Below are 13,134 nucleotides of genomic sequence, written 5' to 3' on the forward strand. Positions count from 1 at the left end.
GGTCAGTGTATACATACAGTAGATGGATGTCAGCCTGCTGCAGGTGTGTGTGTGTGTGTGTGTGTGTGTGTGTGTGTGTGTGTGTGTGTGTGTGTGTGTGTGTGTGTGTGTGTGTGTGTGTGTGTGTGTGTGTGTGTGCACACACACACACACACACACACACACACACACACACACACACACCTGCANGGGAGTGAGAACGTGTTGCTGTACAACAAATCACCTATGGCTGGAAGAGAACTCTCTGCTCCATAGTTTCTCTCTTCACTGTACATTTGACATATTCAGTGTAGGGGTTTCACCAACTAATCGACTAGTCGACTACCTTTACCACTAGTCGGCGCTGTAGGCCCTAGTCGACTAGTCGTGAAAAAAATGGAGGTAAACGAGGTGCTGCAAAATGCTACAAAACACGTCCGACATTCTTATGTATGGCAGTACTTCAACGAAGATGTAACCAACTCCACAGTGAAGTGTCAGTTGTGTACAGCTGTACTGAAGTACAATACAAATGCATCTGCTATGCGCAACCATCTAAAGATGAAACACCCGCTGCCGACAGCTAGCACTAGCAGTAATGCTAGCACCAGTGAGCAACGGACCGGCGTCAGCACTGAACAGAGGCAAACGAACAGCAAGAAAACACGGGTCAACAGTGATGCGGATGATGAGCTACGGGATTACTGCCAGCGGACACCGCATATCCCCACAATGGATAATCCACTGGAGTGGTGGGCAGAAAACGTGCACCGCTTCCCCCGCTTTCGAGGAGCTACCTGGCTATTCCAGCCACAAGCACCCCGAGTGAGAGGGTTTTTTCCCTGGCAGGCAACACTGTCACCCGAAAGCGGTCAAGCCTCCTTCCCTCACATGTCGATGCGTTGTTATTCAAACCAAAAATATGGAAAGGTGGACGTTATCGTGGAGGACAGCAAATAAAGTGTTGCGCAATGCGCTGTTGCGCACTGGATTTACGTGGCATTTATGTAAACATGAGTTTTTTGCTGTCGATTTTGGTGAGTCCAGTGTTTGTTATTTACTCAGCCATGTAACACAAATTAAAATGCAGTGTTTAATGTTACTGTATGAGTTCCAATAGAAAATACAGTTGTAAACCTCTCTTTGTGTGTCTTTATTATGACGTAACGACTAGTCGACTACTATTTTGAAAAACTAGTCGACTAGTAAATATTGGTAATTGTGAAACCCCTAACACACACACACACACACAGCGTAGAGCCGCATCACTCATTAAGAGCAGTCAATGGTTCTTTTATCGTTGGAGGCTATATAGACAATAAACGAGAGAACGGATGAACGGATCCTCGGCTCATCACAATGTAGAGAAACTGTTCTCTCGACACTCGCTCGCACTTTTCCCATTCCAGGTAAAACACGAGGTCTTCCGGGAAGCAGCGATCATTCACTGATTGATTTGTCTATTTGTTTAGTTACTTTGCGGTTTCCCAGCTTTTACATTGATTCCTTTTGGCCTTGCTTTCTACTTGTTGTCCTTGTTAAGACCATATACTACTGTATATGGGCCTCACAACACTGCTTCAATCTTTGCTTTTTACTGTCATTGGTAGCGGAGCAGTTTGTACCCATATGCAGGAGACAGTAAGACTTAACAGAGAATACCTTTATTTTAAGATTTAATATAAAAGCAAACAGAACAGAACTATGTGTTTCACGACATACAAGAATCTAACAATCACTCAACCGGACTTAGATAGAAGTTTAACTTATGAGAGCATAGGCCAGGGTGTAGGTGTACAAGACATCAGGTGGTCGCAGGGCTGATGGGTAACAGGTGCAACTAATATAAACAAAACAATAAAAAGGCGGGAAAACACACAAAGACAGGACGGTAACAAACTAACTAAAATAACCACCACTAAAAGAACTAATACACTTTCTGTACCCATGCTAAAATGAGGACATGGTGTTCAGATATATTACTCAATGTACAGGTGGAGGCTCAGCAATGTACCACTAAGGCAGCAGAGATATACATTAGCTCCCTAAAACATCAATACCACTTGATATGTACTCATTACTCAGAGTACTTTTTGATATTTAACTTGCAGTAAGACAGCCCTTTTGAAGCAGGCTCTCTTTAACACCATCAGGCTGCATTTATCCAAACGGTATGTTTATCTCACAGGCTACAGGAAGTTGCTGGTGTACTGCTGCCCGGATACACACAATACACATACAAATAAAACATCATGTTAGCAGGTGAGGTAACATTTCTCCTTTTGTTCAAATGAGATGGGTGCATTTAGCGAGTGCGTAATTCCCTTCAGAAAGGGCTGTAAACAGGTGCAATTACCCTGTTCTGAAAGGCCCCATGTCATGGCCATTTCTACTGATCATAATTCCATTGTTGAGGTCTACTAGAATAGATTTACATTGTTCAATGTTCCAAACTCACATTGGTTTCTCATACAGCATCTCTGTATAGTATGTGTATTCACTCTCTGTCCTACGCGGCTTGTTCCAACAAGCTCCTGCCTCCCCCCCNTTGAAGTACTGCCATACATAAGAATGTCGGACGTGTTTTGTAGCATTTTGCAGCACCTCGTTTACCTCCATTTTTTTCACGACTAGTCGACTAGGGCCTACAGCGCCGACTAGTGGTAAAGGTAGTCGACTAGTCGATTAGTTGGTGAAACCCCTAGTGTGTGTGTGTGTGTGTGTGTGTGTGTGTGTGTGTGTGTGTGTGTGTGTGTGTGGAATTGCTTTTTATAGCGTTTTATTGTTGCTACAGGCTTTTATTGTGATGTTATGGTTATTGTGATTTAAAGTTTTAAAATGTGTTTTTAGTGTAAACCTTGTCTGCAAACTATATTTTAGAACCTTAAGGGACAATAACGTTTAAACTAGAGTGGAATCAAAGCGTCCGCTCAAATTTTCGTCTTCTTACTTTGTTCTACTTCCCTTCATCCGTTCTTTTTTTCATTTTAAACACGCAACATAAATCTTATACCCACATGTCATTCATAGGAATAATTATATTAAAGCTGGATTTAATATTTAAAAAATGGGCTTAATAGTGATGGTAAAATCACTGTGACAAAAATAGCCTGGGGATTGAGCTACATTCATTAATTCCACAAGAACATGTTTTCTCCCCTCCCCTGTTCGACTGTTTCCTTCATATCTATCATCCTTATTCCCTCATTTCGCTGGTATCAGCTCTATGGCTGTGTTAAATATGATTCTAATTATGTTTCCTCCCTTTCTCCCTACTATTATTTCACATTTTGCTTTCTCTTTGTTTCCTTCCTACCCCTTGCACATTGTTCTATTTGCCTTTCTCCTTCCTTTCCTCTCCTTCCTTTCCTCTCCTTTCCCTTTCTTCCACCCTTTATGTGAAATGTAAGTGAAGCCATGAAAACTGGACCAACAGAAGATATGCTTTACATTCAAACCTTAAAATACTTGGCTATTGCTTTGTGTTCGCACCTTTAACCTAAATGTGTATTGCTACCCGTCATATCATGTTATTTTTAGCATTACTTATGCTACTCAGTCCCGTTATTTGGCATGTCATTGGGAGGGTTGTGTCAAGACCAACATAATGGTGTCCAAGTGAAGACCAGGAACAGGTTGAGTCATGACCAAATGCTCCGAGACGAGGTCCAGCACAAATTGAGTCTGTTTCTAAACTATTATAGGCAAAAGCGTATTTCCAATGCTCTGCTCTGCTTCCCACAGCTTGGATAACAGCTCATTTTTCTCAATGAAGTTAAAATAATATAATGGACTAGTTGAAAATGGAAACTAGACAACTGGCTCAAAATACTTATTTGCTTTACCCATTTAATCTAAAACAAAGACCATTTTAAAGTCCAAATCATCCAATAATTGGACTCAAGACCACATCCTGTTTCAGGGACTACAGCCCTGGACAGTGGGACGATAATATACATGTTCAAGGACAGTTTATCTAACTTATATTGTCCAGTTAAGCTTGAAGAAGGGATACACCAATCACACTTTAATGATTTCAATACCTTTTCCTATGCCCAGACTCAGGCTATCTGAAATATACATTGTGATCTGATACCAGTTTTCTCTTTTACACAAATAATAGTCATATGTGACTGCATGGAGTTCCCTGGATTATGTTTACATGAGGTTGAATTACTTAAAAAAACATAATGCAGGTAGCTGATAAATGCAAAGTACTTTTCTTTAGGGACAATTCCCATCAGGCGCTCCACAATGCACTCCAACAGGTCAGTATAGGTACCCACACCCATTTGTTGGATGGGACCATCCTTCGGGACATCTACAGCTTGAAGGTTGTAAATAATGGAGTAACAAGCACAAGTTTCACTTTCAACTTTCAGCCCATAGGTTTGCTCACTCCAAACACATCCGTCCATCAAAGCCCCTTTGCTGATGGTGGCCGTAAGATGCGACTGAAAGCCAAATGTTCAAGTGAGTGGACATTTTGACAACTTCTGTTTGACAAACTAACATTTTGGCAAGTGTGCGCCATGCTACATTAGCTACTGGCAGTTCCTGTTTGCACTGTAGATAATGATCAACAGGATTAAATTGGTAATGAAAAAAAGTTTAAATGTATCAAGGCACAATTTCAAGTTATAAAGACTACATTTCATATGTTTTTGAATAAATGTATATGTAGAAGGTTTCACCAATTCTCTTTGGAGAAGCTGTTCACTGATTCCAGCACCCTGTTTCACATGTCAACGAAATCAGGGTTATTAGTTGTAATTCATGCTAACCATGGTTTGAATTAAAATATGTGCATTTGTAAAGTGAAACTCGAAGTCCTAAACAGTAGAAAACGATACATTGTTTGTTTCACCCTAGGCGCCAATTCCCATTTTCTCGCTCCTCCTATGGTCGCAAGAACCACGTTTATTCTGTCTTTAGGTGATCAACCATGTGAAAAGGGTGGCTCAGGTGATACTTTATCTACTAATCTGAAGGTCAGTGGTTTGACCCCAGCCCTTACATGTAGAAGTCACTTTGGATAAAAGCTTCAGGTAAATGACTTGAATGTAGTGTAACAGATAGAAGATAAAAATGACTGTGTAGCAGGGCCCTTTTGACCGACAACTACCTCTAAATGCCCCAGGGTTATGGACCCTCACGGCCCTCCAAGCCCCTCAGTTTACTGTGTGACATTCAGTATATGTCACACATGAGTTACATTTGTCAATTAAACGTATGGTAATGTGAACCACCAAAGGGCCTTGAGTCATACATTGTTTTTAACCTTGAGATCTTGTTTATAGAAGGTTTCATGTGACAAAATGTCAGTGTAACCTCTATATGTTCAGTTAATATGGGGAATATTCCCATTTCAATGTATTACCAACCAGCGGCCAGAGCAGACTAAGGGTAGGTGGTACTTGGCCGTAGCTTGATTTGCCTGTGGCCTCCTAGCAGGTTTTAAGGTGATGCAAATAACTGAGTCAGTGTCAATCCAAGGGTTTACTATCTTTGTTCCTTAAAATAAAAATAGGTTGGAAATTGACTTTTGGATTTGTGTGTAGATACAGATGCATTGATTTAGCTGTTATTTAAAGTCAGGCAGCTCCATTAGAGGAAATGACTTCTGAATGGGTGAACAGGCCTCAGGCTGGCGACTCTTCATTTTCATTCCCACGTCTCTCCCCGTCTCTCTTTTTCATTACGTCTTTGCCGATATGAGGAAAATCCCCTTTGACCAACAGAGACCAGGTCAAGAGACCGACCTTAAAGTAGCCCTGTATGCATTTAAAGGAACACACAAACACTTTGCTAATCGTGCTAAAAGTCCAAACACACATTCCTACACACACATGAAAATGAGTCCTCCTTGCAAATACCAAACCCAATGACCCTATTGATCCAAATGTATCGATTCTCTTCTTCGTCGTTTCTCTTCCTCCTGCGCCCGGGCCTCCACCATCTCTTTTTTCTCCTTCTACATCTTTATCAGTGTTTCCTCTCTCCCACCATCTGTCTGTAATTGATTCTCCTCTCTGTACTTCCTCCTGTCACAGAGAAGGCCTCCTGGTCGAGCTCTTTTGACCTCAACACAAACCTGAGATCCAGATAGAAGGAACTCTAATCCCGCCACCAGCTAAGCACCTTTGTCCAGGAAATAAAGAAAGTGCTGTAGAACTCTGAAGGAATTCTTACACAGAATGATGTTGACCACATTCCTCTAGCTTGAGAACAACTCACAGAGATACTCAGCCACACGGTGTAAAACTAGCTTAAGGACCACTCCAACCCAAAGGTTTTAGGAGAGAGCATTGTCAGACACTTGGGTTGTTGGAGAGAAAATCCGTCTGGAGAGAACACAGGGATTTTAGCCTTTGCAGACCATTTACATGCACTAAAACGATATAACACACTACAGGGAAGAGAAAACCCCTAAAAGCACAGTAGGACCCCTTTAGAATGAGTTTCCCCCACCCCGGTAAATATTTGGGTATATAACAAAGGTAATGCTGGTACTGTTTATTAATGACTGGATTTAGTTTCTTTTTGAGGTAATCACTGGCATTAAAGAATCACTGCCAAAGCCATTTCTGAATCCTTGTGACCAACAATCAAAACTGAACAATGACCTCATTGGTGGAGGTAGTTATGATGCCAATTACTACAAAATAACACTTGATCTGTAACAATGTGTTTGTAAGTTGTTTACAAAAACCAACTGCTCAGCTACAATCATTCATATTTTTGTAGAAGGTTTTTCAAATTCAGGCTGGACAGATTTCAATGTGCTTACATTACCATTCCTGCCATCCATTGATTTCCATGCATTTATTTACTGTATACAAATTCAGAGCGACTGTATCAAAGAATCACACAATTAGTCATTTATGAACATTTATGGAAATCAATGGCTGTCTGGAATAGTAGAAAATAAATATTTAAAAAAATGTGAGGTCTTAATAGTTTAGTTGAGGAGTTAAACCAAAACAACACTAGTGTTTTTTTCCATTGCAACAGAAAGGTTTACCAAAGGGTTAGCATTGGACTAAGCAAGAGTCAAAGAAAGAAAGAATATTCCACAACTGCAGTTACGTGTCAAAGTGTTGTGTATTTATGATGGACACACATGTATTGAGACCCCACCTCATGATCAGGCATCTTAAACCTCACACTGCAGATGTAGTCAGATACAACTTGCGACAAGCTCTTACACCCAATACCAAAGCACTTTGGATCAGAGCGCTATCACCCTGAAACAGATACAAGCAGGTCCAACATCTCTGATATCCAACACTGCACACTGAAAAGGGAAAGTACAAGATCTTTGATCAGCGTAAAGCAGCATCTAAGAGCTAGAATGACTTGAAAACAAATGAGTCTGTGCTCTTAATCTCCAAAGGGCCAGATGAGCTATTCAACCATTAGCAGAATGCCGGATTGTATAAGAAACGGCTGCTTTCAACAGCTAGGAGAAATTGTCTGGTGTATACAGTTTTGTCTGTCAGACACAGAACATCAACACTCTAATCAGAGGTGCAGTTTTTTCTGCAGGATCCTGTCAGAGTCACCCGTCGGGAAACAGAGATCTGAGACGGGAACAGGATCTGCCTGCTGCTTCGAACACCTCTGATATTCAACCCTCTGCACAGACACGCTGAACCTTTCTTATCTCTCTGGAAATCAGGGGCAGCAGTCAGTGTCATGCGCACGACATCACTGCCTGGAGATATCAGGAACAAAGAACAGCTGATTGATGCCACTGCCAAATACGAGGGTGCAGAACCCCTCTGACATCCTGCAGGTGAGAGAGGGCCTTGCTCAGTGCTGCAGGGGGAACCACGCCAACACCACAACCACACTGACTACTGTAGTCAAGTATAAGGCTGCAGCAATTCATTAATACAAAGACTACATTTTCTATAGTAGAGCCTTTTTCAGACTTTTCAAAACGCCAATACACGGGCCAATGTGCCAACAAAAGGAACAGCAAACATGTCTTAATATACTTTTTCAAATACGTTCAACATTTTAGTTAAAAGGCACATATTCTGCTGATGTTCGGGTGTATATCAGTATGTAGTGTCTCTACTTTAAAGAGTCCTCTCCTGCTGATGTTCAGGTGTATATCAGTATGTACTGTAGTGTCTCGACTGGGACATGTCTCCATGCTTTAATGTTCAAAAAGCTCTTTATTTTTCTCATACTGCCTCTTTTCACCCTCTGTCTGAAACCAGAGCCCAGTCTGCTCTGATTGGTTAGCTGGTCGGCTCTGTTGTGATTGGTCAACCACTTAGGGATATCACATACAATGTGTTGGAGCGCTATCCAATTGACACGCAAGTGTTACATAGTGATGTTACTATGTTAACAAAGGAGTCTAATGGTGGCTTCTCAAGCGGTATGGGGGGTTGGGGTGATTTTTGATTATAATTGTTGATTATTGCTGTTGATCAGCTACTTGTCTTCGATCATTTCAACACAAGTCATGATATATATGGCATAGTGCTACAAACTAAGTCATAAATCATGTGTTTTTAAAGGCTGCAACAATAGCTGCAAACACATCGCTGATAAATAACTGTCAAGTTGTTGAGGCTCTGGAGGACTCTGGTAACTGATCGGTTAGAGCTAATGAAGGCAGCTCTGTTGCATGTCTGCCATTTCCCCATTCTCGAATGAAGGTGAATATGCAATAACAAACATATGTGTGTACTTATATTGATATATACAGCAAGGGTGAAAATGTTCTCCAGCACTTTTCCTTGCACATACAAAGTACACAGAAATAAATGAGCTCCCTCTCTCCCTGGCAAGATTAAGCATTCTGTCTATTTTTAGCCCTCTCAACTCCTGGGGGAAATGTCTGTCTCTTTAGCTTTGAAACGCTCCAGTGTGCTCACCAGCTAGCCGTAACTTTGCCAGAGTTCAGCGGCTGGAACACCAGTTGATGAGAGCAGATTTTGAGGCAAAGAAATGGACCTGACTGCAACACGCCTGAGCATCAAAATGTAAATCAATTATCCAATCAAGCACAATAACAGTAACATCAATATTTAAGCGGGCTGGCTAATTACATACAGAGGAGTTAATTACATTTTAACACTATGTGAGCACCTCGCTGCCTCCTGAGCAGGTCTGTCTCTGATCAGCTGACTGTCTGCAGCAGCAAGGCTTCACACAGTCAGATTCCCTCTCTAATTTGCACACATTTTGGTTTACACCACAACAACTTAAAATCTTTTCAAGTATATGTGTCTAATATCTAGTCAGAATATGTCTGTACACCTGATATAAGACATAATAACTTCAGAAGAAACACTGCAGGGAGATATTGAGTCTTGCTTTTGTTAAGTCAAAAATCTTATTTTGAGTTGTATCTCAGATGATACACATATTTCTTTACATACTTATTAGAACATCACCAACTAACATCAGAAAACAGAAAACCTTTGAGCATTAGCGGCTTATATTATAACACAACATGTCCTGATTCTGGTCAAATATAGTTCAAAACTAGTTCTCCCAGCTAATCACAAGACCTGGTTTATCTAAATATCCCATCTTATTTCAAGAAATCTTACCAAGCACATTTTCACGTGTTCTATTGGCAATTTATTTTACTTATTTCAAGTGAAAACAGCTTGTTTGCATTACTGTTTAACTTGTTTTTGGAGCAGCATTTTTTCCAGTGTAGCTAATATTGCACAAGCCACTGAGTGTCTTTCGAGGATCCCTAAACCGAGGCACCGCTCCTCTCTGGAACAGTTACTCATCCAGACATGCCACATTGCTCTTTGGGAGAATCTCCTTCTGATAGCGCAGTATAAATGGCTGATCGTATCACATCAGTGTGACGCCAGCAATTCTCTCACGCTCCGGATGACATCTTTAAAAGCGTCATCTCCACTGGATAGAGACCTGTTTAAAGGCTGATCAGGTTCATTTAGTCCCGTGTAAGTGCTAATAGAAGGTTGTGTCATTTTCAATCAGTGGAAGCAACACACAGGTCACCAGGTCACATGTTAACGCGGTCACTGACATGAGAGATGAGTCAAAGCCTGGTCATAACATAATTACCTGATTGACTGTGTTAACCTGATCATGTCCACCCTTCTGTGATTCATGCAAAGTGCACATAACAGACTTTAAATGGCAGCTTCATAATATTAGTACAGAAACTAACCAGAGCTTCATCTGCATAATCCCCAGCTGCTAGCTGTGATCAGTATCAACGCTGACTACTCAGAGAACATGTTCCCATAGTACTAAACTGCATTCTCTGGAACTATTCCAAGGAAACAAATGTTGGTTAACTTTGCAAATGGAAAAAAAAAAAAAAAGCTATGAAACAACTTTGTTAGATTTAGACTAAAACATCAAGGACAGCCTTTAAATAAGTATGTTTGTTATGTCATTTAAGTTACAGATGTGATTTTTACAAAGTCAACGTTTTTTGTCTCATGCAGGACATAGCAGCATTCTCTTAAAGGTAGGGTAGGTCATTCACTTCAGAAACACTTGTTGTTATATAAGCACATATAAGTCATCCTACACCCTCTTCAGCGAGCGGCATAGGAACGACAGGGCCCCCCAGGTAGAGGGCTCCAGCGCCAGTGCTTATATAACTAGGGTTACAATACGTAACCCCCCGTTATATCTTACACAGGCTCCGCCCTCTACTGGACTCTATGGGTACATTGGGTGGAGCCCTGATGGATAAATGCCCTGTCGTCCAACAACATCGACCCATCACACTGCCCCTGACCGGCCTTTGGTTAACAGCCACCGCACCCCAACTTCCTCTCATCCGGTTGAGACCGTGAAGAAGTCGGGCCGCAGCTTACTTGGCTTGGCTGAATAGAGCACACTCACACACGCTTACCTCGTGTGGAGTGTGCATGGAAAATAGTGAGGAAGGCTCTCCCACAGAGGAATGTGGGGGGCCTCTAGGGATAAAAACATTATCTGAGGCCCACAACCACAGGTTCTCTGCTGCGCTTAACAATGCGGCAGAGCTGACTCCGTCCCGCCTGTGGATGTAAGCCACTGTGGTGAGGCAGCACATGTTTGGCCTGTAGTAAGGGTTTGCAGTGCTGTAGGAGTAGTACTACTGCCCGCAGCTCTAGAAGGTTGATTTGCCGAGTTTCCGTCAGAGGCCAGCCACCACCTATAGCTCTCTCTAGGCAGGTCCCCCCCATCCTGTCACGGGTGCATCTTGAACACCGTGACGTAAGCGGTCACCCTCCCCAGCGGAGTTCCCCTCCGCAGATGCTTTGGGGACCCCCAGTATCGGAGGTTGCCCTCCACTAAGGGGGGGATGGTCACCAGACGTCGTTTGTGCCTCTTGGGATCTAAACGAAGGCCGGCAAACCACCTCTGCAGGCGAGTAAGTAACCACAGTGGTACCACGAGGTCAGCAGCCGCCATGGAGAACCAGCTGTGTGTACCATGAATGATCTTTAACACTTTATGTCCTGTATAATTAAGAAGAGAATGTCCTGATAATATGTTCCTTTAACAAACTCTTACAAGATGTGTTTCATCTTTATTGTTTTATCCTTTGTCACAGGGGGGCACCAAAATATAAAAAAGTCCCAATAACAAAGAAATGCAGCAAGTGTGACACCATCCTGATGATTAAATTATAAACTGTTAGAAATTAAAATCAATGTTGATATGGCGTAATTTGAATTAAATATACTATTTAATTTAAATCAGTTTTATTCTGAAAAACCGAAAGTTCACACTATTAACTTAACACTTTTATTCTGAAAATTCTTCATTTCCGGTTAGCATTAGCATGTGGCGAAATGCTACGTTTTCAAATCGTGAATTGAAGGTGAAATAGCATGTCATGTTGTACACTAAACACACTGGGATTAGCACTCATTTATTGACGCTGAATAACGTTTATCAGGGAATGTTTAAATAACCAGACACCAGAATGATGTAATTTAGCAACAGAAAAAGGTAGGAATAGAGAGGCGAAGTCCCTCCCCTTCCGGGAGCCTCCATGGGACCCCGGAAGCGGAAAATTATACATTGAATTCAATGGAGAGAGAAAACGTATCTTTTGATCCCGTTTGAATTGTGCCACGAATGACACATATGATGTTTGTCAATTTAAAAGAACATTTTGCAAGTCAAAAAAATAAAAATGTGTCGTAAAACTGTGAAGTAACACATTTTTTTGTGTTAAGCCGCTCAGTGAACTACATGTCTCTGGTCCCGCACAATACGCGTCACCAACACAAAGATGACCGGTCACATTTCACCTCATTCTTTCAGAATGAGAATAAAAGTATAAAACGAGGTGAAAATCACTACAAGTCTGGGCACGTTGAGAGCTGTACATACAAGAAAGGGGAGTTAGTCGGTTCTGTAAGAGCCAGCATGCGGGACCGGCTTTACAAGGTTTCGGTGAGTAATATGAGTGCAATGTTTAACGTTAATGTCAGTCAATAAGGAGGAGAATGAAAAAGAAGATGATGAACCACAGACCCGGCATATAATGACTGCAGTGTGCAGGGCTGTGTTAATTTATGTTACTGTTATCAATAGCATTAGTTGACTGAGAAAACCGTCAAGAAAAAAAGTTTAGCGATGTTACGAGTCGACTAGCATAATATGAACCACGGCTGTGATTGACAACCTGGACAGCCAGTCAGAAGCTAGAATGCCAACCTAGAGAGCCAATCAACCCCACCCTCCCAAATAAAAAGGGTATCAAAACAGGAGAACAGACTACACAATAACCAACAAAAAAGACTAAAACCATAACACACTAACAACACTTAACATGTAACATAAAAAAATACACCATAATGTAAAACTTTGAAACTTAGTTGTTTGCCTAAACCAGTCCTAGTCTGAGTCACACATCAAAGTACCTTAATAGTTACGAGAAGATGTAACCTTTTGTTGTGATGGTCACATGGTCTCCTCTCACGTGTGTGTCGACACGATCTATTGGTTCGTTAACTGTCTATGGTTAGCGGAACTTAGATGGTGTCGTTTATTTGAGTACTGTGTTACTCGACATTTCTCTGTGGATATCAGCTATATTTACCGGCGAAGTAGACTTCTCGTGATTGTTGTGCCTCACATGGACAAGACACGGATTACAATAGGTCGATGTGTTGGCATATGCATGTGGGC

At 41.6% G+C, this 13,134-nt stretch overlaps 1 protein-coding gene across 1 annotated transcript in view; it reads right to left on the reverse strand.

Moving 5' to 3' along the window:
- Positions 1-11,178: 11,178 nt before the first annotated feature.
- LOC104950645 (low-density lipoprotein receptor-related protein 5-like) overlaps positions 11,179-13,134 on the reverse strand; it is a 28,752-nt gene continuing 26,796 nt past the window's right edge. The window contains exon 12 of the mRNA XM_010777190.1: positions 11,179-11,450. Coding sequence (XP_010775492.1) covers positions 11,179-11,450 — 272 coding nt within the window. The remainder of the gene's footprint in view (positions 11,451-13,134) is intronic.

Source organism: Notothenia coriiceps, unplaced genomic scaffold, assembly GCF_000735185.1.
Source record: "Notothenia coriiceps isolate Sejong01 unplaced genomic scaffold, NC01 NC01_scaffold00017857, whole genome shotgun sequence".
Classification (NCBI taxonomy): domain Eukaryota; kingdom Metazoa; phylum Chordata; class Actinopteri; order Perciformes; family Nototheniidae; genus Notothenia; species Notothenia coriiceps.